Below are 15,435 nucleotides of genomic sequence, written 5' to 3'. Positions count from 1 at the left end.
CAAATAATCCAGGACAGGATGTCAAAAAACCTCACTTAACCCTTTCCAAAACATACAACACTCAATCTTCTTCCTCTCCAAAGAAAACTGGCTCTTCCTTCTGTGTTACACTGGCTGCAGGGCCTACATCTTTTTAAATGAGGAGGAAGGAGCCTACATTTAGAAGTACAACTAGCAACATGTTTCATCAGCCTCAGTACAAGCAAAGCACAGTTCCTTCCAGTTCATAAGGAGCACACCAGTTTGTATGACCCACACATTAAGGGGGGACAAACAAAAGCACTTTCTCAACGACAAGATGTTACAATAGAGATTGCTGAGCTCAGTTCCCCCACCTCGAGGAGCTGACAGTGCCTCACCTTGAGGTCCGTACTGCCCACCCTGGGGTCCATAGCTTCCCATGGAGTTCTGCTGGTATGGCCCCATTCCAGCATGCATCTGTCCTCCAGAGGACTGACGGGGAGATAAGGCTGAGCCGGGCTGGGGTGAGCTGTACTGGGGCATCTGAGGATTCCTCTGCATGTAACCTGGTCACCAGTGAGGGGAGGAGACAATCATTAGTGCAAAGTATCCAGGAGTGCCACCGGACACACATGTTCTGAGGTAACGGAGACCCGCTAACAAAATCCTTTCAGCAACAGCCTGGACACATTTTACAACGGTTGCTATTAGGGAGCCAGTGTTATCTGTGAAGATAACAGACCCAATTTCCTGTTTTAACCAGAAAAAAAACCCTTAGTGTCACAGGAGCAGACAGGAGGACTGCAAATCCTAAGGGCTTGCTGTTGGGTTTTGTCTGCTTGTTTTCTCAGGGTGACAACTATATACCTTCAGCCATACGAGGTGGAATTTTACATGCATTTCCCCCCATACTAACCCTATTCTCTTAGGGCAAAAGGCACACAATGCTTTTGTGAGCACCCCTCATTTTGAAGCTTAAGGTCATGGACATTGAAGAAGCAGCATCCACTGAAAAGAGTGTGAAGAGCCAGAAAAAACATCTCACAAGCCAAAGTATGAGCTCGGAGGGGACATTAAGAAGCCAAGCAACCAGCAGCAGCTGAATTTACAGCAAAATGCTTAAACACTTGCAGCTTATAAACCCAGGGGACCTTTTAAATGCTGCCTCACCGCAGAATCCATGCCATCAGGCCAGGTCATTTTTAGTTACACATCTACTTTGATTACAATTAGATCTTTTAACTCGTGTCACACACCTCGGTCTTGCGCTATGCTTGACTGGTTCATGGAAGGATGCATGATACTGTCCGACTGGCCACTGGGCGGTCGGGGTGGCATCTGATTGCCTACACCACAAAAAGGAGAGTGGTTAATCACAAACCCTGCACACCACAAAACCCAGGATGCAAGAGCAAACACCAGAACTACAACTTCAGGAGAAGGCTGTGCTGGCCACAGTGAAGGAAAAGCAGAGCAAGACCAGACACATTAAACCCAACAGAACGACACTGCTGGTTTACCAGCCATCCCACCCGCTTTATTATATCCTTTTAAAGTTATAGACATTTAAAACAAACGAACGAGCTCACAGGACCTCAATAACCACGCAGTACTGACACGGGCCAATTCCTCCCCACTGACCACTTTAATTCACTCTCCAGCTGCACGAGGCAGCCCCACCAGAAGATCAACACGTGCCAAGCAGTGTTACCTGGTACTGCAGCAGGTGAAAGTGGACCAGAGCGGGACTGAGCAACACTAGCTGGAGAGCCAACTGGGGATGGGGAGGGTCCTCTGATGCCTGGCAGGTGAGGAGAGGTATGTGGAGAGAAAGGAGACTGAGCTGGGTTACTCTGCTCTCCTTGACTGCTGGAAATCCCTGATGTGCTTACTCCAGGACTCAGGGCTCCTTCTGTACCCATGGGTAGATCATCTATTGAACCAGACAGGTCCTGCAATACACAGAGAAACACATCAGGCAAAAATAAAGAGACATGGGACTGTTCTCTCACCTACCACTAGGAAAGGGTGTATTTCTCCCGTAGGCATACTACAAATAGAAATCAATGAACTCTGTTCATGTTATTGTCAGTATCGAAGGCTGCTGCAGACTGAGGTAACTGCCAAATGTGTCTTATCCTGCTGCCTATCTCTGAATCCAAGAGTTCCCTCCCTGGTGTGCTGAGTGCTGGCTGATGTACTAAACGACTTGCTAATTCTCCTTCTTGCTTCTTTTAATTCAGTTTAGAGGCAAGAAATGAAAGAACGGCATCAGCAATCCAGGTAAAACTGCAAATGCAGGGAACAGTCCATGTGATCACGGCTTGGAAGAGAAACATGGCTCAGCCTCTGAACGACAGAAAACTCCTGCCTTGCCATAATTAATTCATAAACCTCATATGAGCTGGGAAACTACGCACTGGAGATGGATAAAACCAAACTAAACAGAGATTTAAAAGAAACCCATAAAATACTCTTCAGGGTTCCCACTTCCCTTCCTTCGGAGATAGCAGAAATTAGCAGTTATGATATCAGCCTGTTAAAGTTCAGCTTTTCTTGAAGGCAAGGCTAGAAAACACCCTTCCTACTGCACGTATCCACCCTGGAGAAGAAAAGCACAGAAAGCCTAAGGAAGTTGAAACTCCAGTTACCACAGTAGCGACTGCAAAGCAATGGCACCAGAAGTCAGCTGGCTAGTGTAGAAAATGGGGATACATCCAAGAAGGTGATGTGCAGATCCAACACACACAGTTGTACAAGCTGTTTGATAATACGGTGCATCCAGCTTGGCCTGGAGTAAACGACTAACAGTCCAAGACAGAGTAAGTGGTGGCGCACCTGAACAAAAAGCTGGGAATTCCAACTATTCCAGTTACTAGAGAAAATCCCTGCCAGGGAGTCAAAGGATCACGGCAAGTGAAGACCAAAGCTTACCAGGACTTCACCTATCCTTTGCAAGTCTTTCAGAGCAATCAGCCCTGTATCAGAAGCGGTCAGGACTGAGCCCTCAGGGCATTTCAGCTCAACTCCCTCAGCGCAGAACTCAGCTCACCAGCCTGAACCAACCTCATCTAAAACACCATGTAGAAAGGCCGAGCTAACTGATACATAACCTGGACACCCTGGTCTCATTTATGCTGACTGGATGAGGTCCAGTTTGGGTAACATGTTCCCAACCCTGTGCAGCGTGAAAGGACCTCAGACACAAGATACTGCAAACTTCTCAGCGTTGAGAAGCAAGAGGCCTATCGCTCCATAGCACCAGTCTGCCAGGTGATGTGTGAAGAGGCTCTGACAGCACATCCCATCAGCTAAGCTGGAGAACAGCACATTACCACGTCCTAGGCAAGTGGAAAACTGAAGTTACAGGAGAATAAAGAACCACCGGGGAGATATCCAACAACCTGGCCACACTTGTTGGACAGTCAGTGACATTCAGGACAAAGGGGAGAGCCAGGCACCAGCTGCACCACATTCAGCTGCCTGCTGCACAGGGCAATCTTGCCTATTTCAACAGTGGAATTTGATCAAAATGCTTCAACCAAATGCTCAAAAATGGTACATTTGAGCTGAAAACACCAGTCACTTGGTGGAATGCTCAGTACATAGCATGTCCTTCCTCCCCTTCCATTACTGCTCCTCTTTGAGAGATCGCTTCCTGCGCAAGTCTCAGAGGTCTATTTGCTTACTGCTGAAGTATCATCTTCCTGAGGAAATAAAAGCTTTGTTTTATTTCCAATGAAAGCCAAAAAAACTGCAGAAAAAGCCTAAAAATAGTGTCAAAGATCTCTTGCAATTTTCACTACCTTCCTATTGTAACATCAACAGCATTTTTATGCAGCTACTTAGATTTTTCCCATGGACAACTTTGACAAACCCCACATTCCAACTGCAGAAACCATCTGAAGTGGGAGCTGAACAGAGAGCACTGTCAACATCTTCCATTAAAAAGCATCAACCAACACAATCAACGAAAAACCACTCCTCTCCCTGAGACTCACAGCATCTAACTTCAGCCACTGGTTTAAGACACACACCTAGATCCCCATCTAAGTCAATGAAGTGACCAGAATGTCCAGAAGCCAACTGAGTCCAATCTAACCTTGGATGGAATTCCTTTCCAATAGTTACTATGAAGAAAATTAACCTTACCCCAGGCCACACCAGGACAACACAGTAAGGTACTTTCGGTCTGAACCACCAAATACATCCAAATACTGTTTTCATCACCACCAAAATGAAGCTGGAGGTTGAACCTCTTTGCAGCAGCTTTAAAATCCCTACCACCATGAGCTTACATGGATACAACACTTCAGAGCAGTTAAACCTTCACACCAGAGGGGCAGAGGCTGTAGCTACTTAGATGAGAGACTTTTAGGCTAGCAGGAAAAACCACATTAGAAATGTACACCTGAGACAAACTACTGGTGTGAGAGGGCAGACCCAGAGCAAGCGTGCAAGGTGCAATGTGAAAGTTTCCCTCTATCAGGAATGTAAGTGACAAGCATCTCCTAAAGGCAAAAGGTTTCCCTCCAGGATCTGAGGAGGTCACTGCCTGCTACACGGGTGTGAGCCATATTCCTACAGGAACTGGGCAGACCAAGAGGATACGACTTGGCAATGCCAGGCAGGAAAATATCTGCAAGACATAAAATGAAGCAATGTTAAAAACTGCTTGAAATTTAACCCCTCAGTAACTAGATAACAACCTTCCAAGCTGATGTCTTCAACCTTGCATCAGCTTAACCCAAGTACTGCAAGTCATTTACAACCATTCAGTTTTAATCAAGCAGGTTAATACAGGGTTGCTGTAGACATGCGAGCGAGGGCCCCCCCTGCATTGCTAGCATACCACCATGGCTCTCCCATAGAGGAAAAGCAGGCCTTTAGCTACAAGGCTGTGGGTCACACTCTCAGATCATTGGTTTAAATAAGATCCCAGGGAATTACAAGTCAACCTTTCTTGGATGTTAGCACATGAACTGAAACGGGGCCATAAAAACCAACTCACTCCTAAAGCAACTTTCACCTCTAAAGATGTGCGAGCTTCAGGAATCCCAGCAATAAAGTGATTTCCCACTGCCAGCACAGCAGCATCTGATGAGCAGCATCTGAATCAGCAGGACCAGGTTTCTCAGAAGAAGACACTTGTGCAAGGGGAAGCTGAGGAGCAGGGACCGGAATGCCCAAGCGTGAGGCTCATCAGGAAGGAGCGGTTTCCCACCTCTCGGGTTATTTTCTCAGGATGCCAACCATCAAGGCAGAGAGCTGTGGTGGGGTTTTTAAACTGCACCTAAAGGACACCCTTCAGCTGATATCCCACTTACTCAAGTGCACCACAAACTAGGGGGGAAAGAAATCATTCCCCAGGCTGTTTTAAGGAGAGCTGCAGCAGAGAAGCCTTTAAAACCCCCTCCAAAGCTCACTGAAATCACAGAGACCTGCTGCTGTCAGGGGGGTCTGGATCAAGCCCAAGAGGAGAGGGCCAGCGAGGTTTTATTTGCCTCCCACAGCGCATCAGGAGGAGACCTGGGAAGACGCAGCAGCACCAGGAGAAGGGCTTCTCCTCTTCCCTCCTCCCACGAGCGCAGCCAATCGAGCCGAGCCAGGAGGTGAAGCTCCACAGCAGTAACTCTGCCAACTTGAAGGAAACGTCAGGGTCTGGAGAATTTCCTCACGTGTTTCCAATGTGTTTTTTATGCGTTTTATTGCTCATCTGCCATGCAGATCAAAAACGCTGGAGGGATTCCAACTATTTCACACAGAATCTCACACTCCAGGCTGGCTGCAGCCCCAAAGCCTGAGTTTCTTCACTTGAAATACTGCCCAGTGTTATTTTGGGATGTGACCTGATAGCGGAAGCCCACGGGGACCCTGGAACGATAACTGTTCCAGCTGCGATTGGTTGCCCAACCCTCACTGATGCCAGCATGGGTTTGTCAGTACTGCTGACAAACAAGGACTCAGCAGCTAACACCTTCTTTTCACACCACAACAAAACCATGCCTGAAATCACACAATCTGGTACCCAAAGGAGGGGGCAAAGGAGTTCATCTATCTCAGGGAAAAGGTTGCAAGTCCTGGCATGACCAACACAAGGGAGCTGGTTAGTGTGCGCTGGAAACAGCAAGGCTTCTTTTCTATGAAAAGAGGAACCACCATTTCACTATGTGATACAAGCTCATTTGTTAAACAAACACAGAGATGAAACAACAAGAAATACTTAAGATCAAGGTAGCAAAACCCCAGAGGAGAAGAGACTGAAGGCTCTGTTCTGCCCATCCCACTGATGTGGAAGAGCAGGAAGACTGACCAGAAAGCAAATTGATCTCCTCACTGGGGACACTGCAGCCTTCCTCTACTGCTCCCCTGCCCATCCCCACCCTGAGTGCATATGGAAAGTGTGGGGGAAGAGGGAAGGAGTGCAGACAGGCTGGGATGGTTGTAGGCACTATCAGATCACTAGATAGCACTCAAGGAAATTATGATCTGGAGACGAGCATGTGGTAGAGCTTGTAAATTCTCTAAGGCCAGTTGCTTCCATAAGGATGCTTACAAGCAAGGGAACAATGACTAAATTTATTCCCCAATTCTTTCTGAAAGGGAAAAAGCCTCTTCATTGCTTCTGACTAATTGAAATCCTCACTTTCTCTTACAAATTCTTTCTCCCTGCAGTTCCTTTCCCCTCATTCAAGAACCATCAACACTTAAAAATCACAAGCTTGTCCTTTCTTTCTCCTTTATTTCCACACCCAAAATACTTCATCCCTCTCCATCATAAGAATTACACAGCTGACTGCCAAGCCAGGATCTCCCTGCTATTTCAGGAAGATGGAGAGACCCCTCCTTCTACCCTGCAGACAACTCACTCTTGCATCCTGTGCTTCACAAAGCACACTATCTCACAGCACAAAGTGGCCTGGAGACCCCACCGTGCTCCAGTTACACCAGACTCACAGGAAACACTTGCAAAGCTGACTTGAGATTTCCACAGATGCAATGGAAGGGTCTGGAGGGGGCTCTGCAGCCATTCTTCCTACCCACTGCATTCCCCATCCACACTGCTGCCCCAGCAGCAACCAGAAGCTGGAGCTGGGGAACTCAAGTTCAGTTGCAGTAGAAATCCAGTTAATGCTCTTCATCTAGAGAGAGTTATAATCTGCTGTCTCCAAAGGTTTTCTTGCTGACAAACCAAAGAGAACGGAGGCACGCTGGAAAAGGCCCACACCATCCACCATCACCAGCTCAGTGTCAGCTGCCATGCTCTGAATCATGACAAAATCCATCAGCACAAACAGGAAACCCACCGAGCACCAGCTCTCGGCTCACTGAACCCCCGGGTGGGAATGCAACCATTTACCATCACCATGAAGGCAAACTATTCCAAAGGCAAAGCACATCTCCAAGTCTTGCCCTATCCCCAAAATACACAACCTGTTAAAGGGAAAACCACCACTCGCCTCGCTCTGCTGTTCTACCATCAGTGATTGTGCAGAAGATAAGAAGTCCATCTTTACAGCATCAAAAGCACCTTCTAGATGATCATCATTCTCGGTGTGCAGATGGGCTGGACAAGAGACAAAGGGGATGAAGAAGGAATCGTGCAAGATGTCTCTCCAATAAAACCTCTCACTGCTTCAGGAAGAACATTGCTGGAATTGAGAGTGAAGCAAAGATGCTGTTTGTTAACATGCCCATTCCCTGTTAGACTTTGGGAAGAACGGGGCAGAAACCAAAATGACACCTTTTGAAGCTGCCATTTTACCTGTTAATGGTTTTGTGTTCACACATGTGTGGGAAGCGTGCTCGTCCACGTGCTCCAGCTACCCGAGACGACTGAAGACTAATCCAACATAACCAAAGCCTAGCAATACAAGCTGGGGTCTCTGATCACATACAGCTCTCCTCCAATGCCATATAGGTCTTAAGCACTGAGAAGTGGGGTTTTTTTTTAGTTCAAAAGGGAAAGATGACTTTCTCCATGCATAAGAATCAGGGAATACCCAAAAGAAAGACCACTGCCATGCTAGCGTGGACTGCACAGTACACTTCCATGTTTCAGGAAAGCTTTTAAACTCATGGCCTTGCCTCTTCTCCTCTATCACCCTTCAAAATGGGACCTCATCAGCAACCAGAAGGAACAAAGGGATTTAATTATGCAGTGTAATCACTGGGTTTGGCCCCTCAGGTATGTCCCGGAAGCTCAACCTCTGCTCTTAGCAAGGATCACATGGAAGCAACCACAAACTGCAGACAGTTGTCGGGTTCTGTGGCAAACTCAGTTGGAACCAAAGATCCTGGTTACAAAACTAAGCATGCAATTGCACCTTTGAGGCCTATTAAATGCCACTTCTCACCCAAGCAGTCCTTAGGTAAAGGAAGTAAGTGCTAGACTTTTACTACTTCAAGGAAGAAACCACCGGCCCACTAAAACAAACACCAGGAAGGCAACACGGTCAAGGCTCAGCCTCTGCTAGCTAGAGCCCGTATCCCCTTCCCTTAGGAGAGGTTTAAGCTGCTCTCAGGCATCAGTGCTAACAACTACAAACCTAAGATGGGGACTAGAACACGCAGGAGAGATTCGTTCAGTTTCCTTGCTAAAAAAGAAGCTGAAAAAGCTCATTCTTCCAGGCTGGCTTTAGATGAACTGGTAGAAGCTGCTGGCTGTAGCTGCACTGCAGGGAAAAGAGCATTCAGCAAGGAGGCTGTCAGAAGGAGGGGCTCAGAGGCACACCAGAAATTGTACTCTCATTGCACAAACCCAGCTGCTGCTCTAACCCAGCGCAGTAAATCCAGGTGAGCCCGGTTGTTTGGCAGAAAGCAGGGACAAAATCGGAAGGGGAGGACGTCAGACACAGGGAGTGCTGCTGGCTTTACTACATTCCTGCAACGGGAGCCCTTGCGGAACAGCCAGCGCTGCTACCGCAGCAGCCATTGATTTCGCAGAGGTCGATACTCCACTCCCACAGATCTACTCGGCAGGAGCTTTAATCACATCTACTGCTCCTACCCCGTGCCCCCTTCCTTTGCTTCCCCTCCAAACAGCATTAAATGGAACGAGGGACACACACACGTCAAAGGGGCTTTCCTCCCCCTCCGAACACCCAGCACACTAACAACAGCCTTATTCTGGGTCTTTGGAGAGGAGAGCTTCAAAAGCTGAGGTTGCAGCACAAAGTACAGAAGAAGCAACGTGATTCATCCGCAAAACAAGATGTCGCTGAAGGGAAAACTTACCCTGTGGAAGGCCAGCATTCCCATTCCAGTGCTGAGCCCTTACCCTGGGAAATGCAGCAGCAAAACTCTCCAGAAGTGTTTCTGATTTAACCCTTTGAAAACTGCTCAGCTTCTAAAAAGCACTGCCAGGTCTATCTAGACACTGATGCACCATGAACTGTTCAAAGCAGCAGTGGTAAATGCTCAAGTTTTGATTGACAGAGCAGTGTCACTTCAGCTAACAGAGAAGTTGCCACAGCAACTTTGCCACACAAAGGATAAAACCTCCAGCTTCAACATTTAACGACCCTAGAACAAGCTGCAGGAAAGAATCCCAGCCTGGTTTGGGTTGAAGGGACCTTTAAGCTTATCCAGTTTCAACCCCCTGCCATGGGCAGGGACACCTCCCACTAGAGCAGCTTGCTCCAACCTGGCCTTGAACACTGCCAGGGATGGGGCAGCCACAGCTTCTCTGGGCACCCTGTGCCAGAGCCTCAGCATCCTCCTAAGTATGGAAAGAAGCACAGAGGGCCCCAAGCACAATGAGCAGCAGCAGATGCTCTCAGCAACACTGAGGGTGTTGGGGATGCAGGGGGAGTGAGACCTACAAGTCAATCCTATCAATGAAAAAGGCTGAGAAACCAGTGTGGGTCTGATGACAAACTCCAACCCTTTTACTTAAAGAGTCTTAGTTCATCTTGCAGAGGTTTTTAAGTATTCTCCTTTAAGTGTGAAGACAAACCCCAGATCATATAAAACGCTAAATCACGTCAGAGGCAGGAAGCTACCCTCCTATTGCCAGCCATAAGGATATTCCAATTCTCCAGCAGTGCTTCCTCTGGAAGGCGCTTTCCAGTCTCCGATGTGTTCAATTTAGACTCCACAGCATTTAGTCATCTCAGCATGTGATTATGCCACCATGCCAACCACACGAGTTAGGGTGGGCAAAGAAATGCAGCAAAGGCAGGAGTCTGAAATAATTCAAACATTAAAAAGGCTCCTCTTCAGGCCAATATTTTGCATTTTAAGACCACTCAGCTTTTATTATTCAGAACAATTGCAAACGTCAGGATCAATTGCTAAAAAAGCAGAAGGAAGGAAGATTTTAGGAGAGATTTCTAAGGTATCAGGTATTTGCAAGCCTGATGCATCTGGCTTGTCCTCTTGCCAGAGGAAGCTGCTCAAGAGACAGCTCAAAGTCCCTAAGTTCATTGTTACTCTGGGGAGGCAGCGATGGAACGACACAAGGGGCTACATGAGCCCCTGGACACAGCCACTTCCAGCCTGTCTGCAATACCAGACCTGAGCCCAGGTACCACTGGCCCGGACAGGACAGAGAGACTGGAGACACATTTGGAAAGAGTCAAGGAAATTCTGCTCTTGGCCTGGCTCAGAGCAGCGAGCGTGCATGGAAGAGGTAACATAACCATGGAAACCTGGCCCAGGCCCGACGCTGACATGCACTCGGTGCTATCCTGGGGTCAGGGTGCCAGAGCACTCCATTCCTAGAGATGTCGCTTGTTGGCACTTCAGGAAATTCATTTTCTCTTCTTCTCTTTAAACTGAGGATTCTGTTTCCCTGGGTAAGGCCTAATTCAAGACTAAAACCCGAACGCACAACTCCTCCTCCATGTTCCAGGACCTCATTTTAAAATTACAGCGCAGCGCAAACCCTGTCCCCAAGAGGGGTGGGCACAAGCCCATCCAAGCAGCGTGGCTGCAGGAAGGGAGCAGGGTAGATCAAGCCCTTGGCCCTTGCCATGCCTCACATTCGAGCACCGTGTGGGAACAGTTTTCTCCATGGCACTTATGATGTGCACATCTCCAAGACAAGTCAATCCAGCATGCCAGAAGGACATTAACAGGAAAATGATTCCTGTAAACTGAAAGCTCAGGTGTGGCAGGGTTTAAAACGCGTGCAGAGCTGTCAGCCAGAGGTGAACACCTTCATTTATCCCTGCAATCACACCACGCAGCAGGAGAAGGTCACACCAACAGGGACCCTCCCTCTGCTGCATGGTGCAAGACCTCTGGTAGGGTTAAGCTCTGGTGCAAAGGGATGAGGATGAGGATGTCCAACATCAGACTCACAAGAGGCTTCCGCACATTTTAAAGGGCCTGCAATAACACCAAATCAGCAGCAAAAAAGAAGTGAAAAACTCATTTCCCTGCCCTACAACAACGAGGAGCTTGTGGAGGGGTCACCCCGTGCAGCACACACCTCAGCAGTCACGGTGCAAGGAGCAGCCCTGTATGCTGAGGCTGCAGCAGCACAGGGGATGCCTGCGACAGAGCACAGGCCATTGTTCAGGACCGAAGACCAGAACTGGTCATCCTACAGCAATTTCCTATTTAAACACTGACCCGCCTAGTCACTCCGGCCGGGTTTAGAAGAACAAGACACCGTCCTCTCCCAAGCGAGCTGCGAGCTGTCCCTGCTGCCTGCCTCCGCACAGAGCTCGCCGTCTCCTCTTTCAGTTGGGTCCGTAACTGAAATCGCTCCTGAGAAAACGAAAGGCTGGGGGTTAGGGGGGATCTGTGCGAGGCGTGCAGGCAGGAAGCAGAGCTGAGCTGCTCTCGACCAGAATAGAAACAGGAAACGAGCCCGGCATCGAGCATAGCACAACCCACTGCCAGCGCGAAGCTGCATCAGCAGCTCTGTGAAGCAGCAGCTCTAAAGGGACGTTTGTTGGCTGTGAAGGTGGAGGGCTCCACGCAGCCCGGAGCCTGGGTGATGCAGCACGGGATGGGGAGGTTCCTCCTGAGCACAGGGGTCAGATTAGCTCAGTTCCAAGCTGGAGGAAGAGAGGGGGGAGGAGGGAGAATTGCCACATGGACAAATAGCTTGGCAACACTGAGAAGCAGGTCAGAGGAGTGAAACATGTCCCTGGAGTGGCTGGAAGATGAGGGCAGCTCTGGAGGCAACGCTCCATGCTCTCCACTGTTAGCAAAATAAAAAGGTTTCTTCATAAAGGCATCACCTCCTCAAAAAACCCCACAGAAACGGTGCCACAGTCACACACTGAGGAGCCTTGGTCAGGAAAAAAGACACGTTTCAACTCCCTGCATCATCATAACTTGGGATAGAAACCTTCATATCAGCATAAACTGGAATGCACGAAGCTCTCTGGTACCAGTGTTTCAGGTATTGTGCTCCTCGGGGCAAGCCTCCAGGTCCTCCTGTGTTTATCTGCACATCCAACTGTGATGCCCAAGCACCACAGCATGCAACTATCCTGCTTTGAAATGCACACACTACTAATCCCTCTATTAAGACAAGCAATAAGACAAGCTCAAAAGGCCAAATAACAAACCAAACAGAAGCAGGAAGTCCCATATGGAAAAAGAAAAGAGCTTGAAGTGACCATCAGATCCATCTAGAAAAGTTTCTCTTCCCCTCAAAAAATTGACAAAATGATTAATTTTAAGCCCAAAGAATTCATTTCTTGGCCTGCACCTTCCCATCCACAGCAGCTTTGGGACAGTTTTGTGCTGCATTTCAGCCTGTTGCAGTGATCATTTCCAGGTCAGGGGACGCAGCTGACACAGCTCAACTTTATTCCACTTGAAGCACCTCCAGAGTACAAGCTGAAACGAACCACTCGGTAAGAATGAAACATCCAAATGGTGCTTCTGTGACAACACTCAACACCCAAATTCAGAAACCACTTAAGAAAGGCAAAGAAATCCCCCACAGCTGCTGGGGATATTCACTGCGGGGCCTTTCTGCACCAGCCTCAACTCTGCAGCCTCATCCCTCTCCTCTCCCCACGGAATTCTGCTAAATCCATACTGCAGAGACCCAAGACCAGGATGTGCATTCCAGAGCTGAACAGGATCAGGAATTGGTTTCCAGTTGGTTATACTCCTTTCCACCACTGACAAGGCACTGTTCAGATTTAAGTCAGAGATGAACCCAAGTGAGACGCAGCTGAACAAACAAAACAGGTCTCCAATAATGCAAAATACAGAGATTAAAACGACTCCCACTCCAAGATGAAAAGAAGGCGCCCACAATAGGGAAGGGGTTTCTCCCTCAGGCTGTGCAGTACACTGACCAAAACAAAGCAAGGATGTTGCGGGGTGGGAGCTCTGAAACCTGCCCCGGTTTGCTTCACGACGTATTCACTACAACTCAATTGGAGCTCAAACACAGCTTTGCTGTTGGAGCTCCAAAACCTTGCCAGTGTCTGTCCCTCCTGGAGGGACACACTTCCCACCCCATGCAGAACCTCTCCTATGGAAACACTGCTGGAAACACTGCCTCTCACAAACGTTTTGGTTTCCACTGATAGGAAAGCTTCACTGAAGAAATCCCAGAAGGTCCAGTGAAAGCAAATACAAACCGATATATAATGGTATCAAATCAGTTTTGCTTTATAAATGGCTTTTAGGGCCAAGTTGGAAGCCCCAACACCACAGATACCAACTTCTGGGGTTGGGAAGGTATAAACAGCCTGGTGTGAAAACCACTGTCTTGATGCTCTACTCCTCCTCCATCTCAAAGCCATCAGAAACTTGCATTCAGCTCCTTCAAGGCAGCCCATCAGACAGAGTTTGGGGTAAGACAACAATCTCTTGCATATTCCATAACGAGACACAGAATTCCTCACAATAAGCCTAAAACTCCAGAGAACTTTGCAAAAGAACTCATTTGCAATCCAAACCCAAATGGATGTCCCAGCATCCTATTTGCTTCCCCTGTACTTGCTACCAGCACCTTCCATGCCTAAGCAGAAGGCAATTAGTAGCTGGAAATACGTGACTCCTACCGACTCAGAATCCAAGCCTCCAAAGGTAAAAGACACTGAATAAGCTGGGTATGACTTGCCAGGGAGAATCCTTTGCTAAGAAGAAGAAGGGACCAGGGAATCTCCTGGGAGAAACAGATTTATACTAAGAATTACACTATTCCTCTATTACACCTAGACACAAAAGCCCACATTTCTCCCATATCCAGTTGCAAGCTAAGTTTACTTTAGCTGCAATCCTGACAGAGGTTCCCTAGGGAAGCAGCAAACTCTTCAGAGAAGTTCTTCACCTAGCCTGCTACAGGAGAAGAGTCACAGACAGGACACTCGTGTGGATGCATTCCTCTTCAAACCGCATCCATGAGTTCAAGTTAGCAGGAGCATTCACCCCCAAAATACAGTAAGTATCATCTTCAGAAAGAGAATAACAAATCAGGAAACACTTAAACCAGGACAGCATATACCCCAAGCAGAAACGGAAGACCAGAGATTCTGCTACTTACAGACAAAGCATTAGAGAAATCAGTAATTTCACTCTTCTGCTGTCAGAAGTCTGAAAACAGGGACACCACCAGGAAAAAGCCTGGTTAGTGACACAAAAACCATTGAAACCATTGTCAGGAATGTATCTGGAAGACAATCAATGTGGTGGACCTTAACAAAGCCACAGGAGTTGAACAACGCGACAATGTCACCATCCAGGAGATGACCACATACCGCAACGCTGATAGGATCAGCCAAAGAAATATTCCCCTCTTTATTGCTTACAACTCCAACATTAATGATGACGTCCAATATTAATGTGTAAAGGCACTGGGTACATAAATTTAACACTTCACAAGAGCCTACAAAAGCTGCAACCTCCTTTTCCTGCTGGAGCTGATCCCTGTTTAATTCGAGATGATGCATGGCAGGATTTACCCTCATTGCAGGATACCCAGTGAGCTATTCCACAGCCCCCACTGAGGCTTCCGAAAGGGCTCCAAACTCCACAAAAAATTAAAAGCCCACAAACTAACTATGCTTCTCTAAGTCATCCGTAATGGCAAAACAGGGATCTAGGAATCCTCCTGAGCAGGATAAAACTTCCTAAACCAGACAGACTGAGCAATATAAGGAAGATAAAAAGAAATTGATTGCACCCTTCCAGGTAGCTCTTTTCTTTCCAAGCATCCCCAGGCCAAACTTTGTGCAAGAGATTGATCACTGAAACAAAAGAATTGGCTTCCATACACCTGGGAGGACCTCCCTTTAAAACAGTCCACAGCATCACTGTCTGATGCATTTCCCAGTTGACAGACAGGGACGCTGCTCTTGTCCTACAAGATCCTAACAAGGAGACACATTAGGAAGCACACAAAAGAACAAGGGTGAGTTTCTGCAAGGGGGTCTCCCTTGTTTAACTTTTGCCTACCAAAAAGGAGAAGGTCCAAAACCACAGCGGGGTTGGGTAAACTGAAGGCTGCTTCATTTCTTAAACACAAATTCTTTGGTGATACAGCCAGGG

General features: G+C 47.7%; 1 protein-coding gene across 3 annotated transcripts in view; it reads right to left on the bottom strand.

Moving 5' to 3' along the window:
- Positions 1 to 15,435, bottom strand: part of ARID1A (AT-rich interaction domain 1A) — a 58,864-nt gene that overhangs the window by 16,448 nt on the left and 26,981 nt on the right. For all 3 annotated transcript variants that reach the window (XM_065697570.1, XM_065697571.1, XM_065697572.1), the window contains 3 exons: positions 1,673 to 1,913; positions 1,218 to 1,307; positions 360 to 527 (listed from right to left, as the gene is read on the bottom strand). In XM_065697570.1, the coding sequence (XP_065553642.1) occupies positions 360 to 527; positions 1,218 to 1,307; positions 1,673 to 1,913 (499 nt within the window). The remainder of the gene's footprint in view (positions 1 to 359; positions 528 to 1,217; positions 1,308 to 1,672; positions 1,914 to 15,435) is intronic.

The sequence above is a fragment of the Lathamus discolor genome, chromosome 18 (assembly GCF_037157495.1).
Source record: "Lathamus discolor isolate bLatDis1 chromosome 18, bLatDis1.hap1, whole genome shotgun sequence".
Classification (NCBI taxonomy): domain Eukaryota; kingdom Metazoa; phylum Chordata; class Aves; order Psittaciformes; family Psittacidae; genus Lathamus; species Lathamus discolor.
This window is presented reverse-complemented; position numbering and strand designations above follow the sequence as displayed.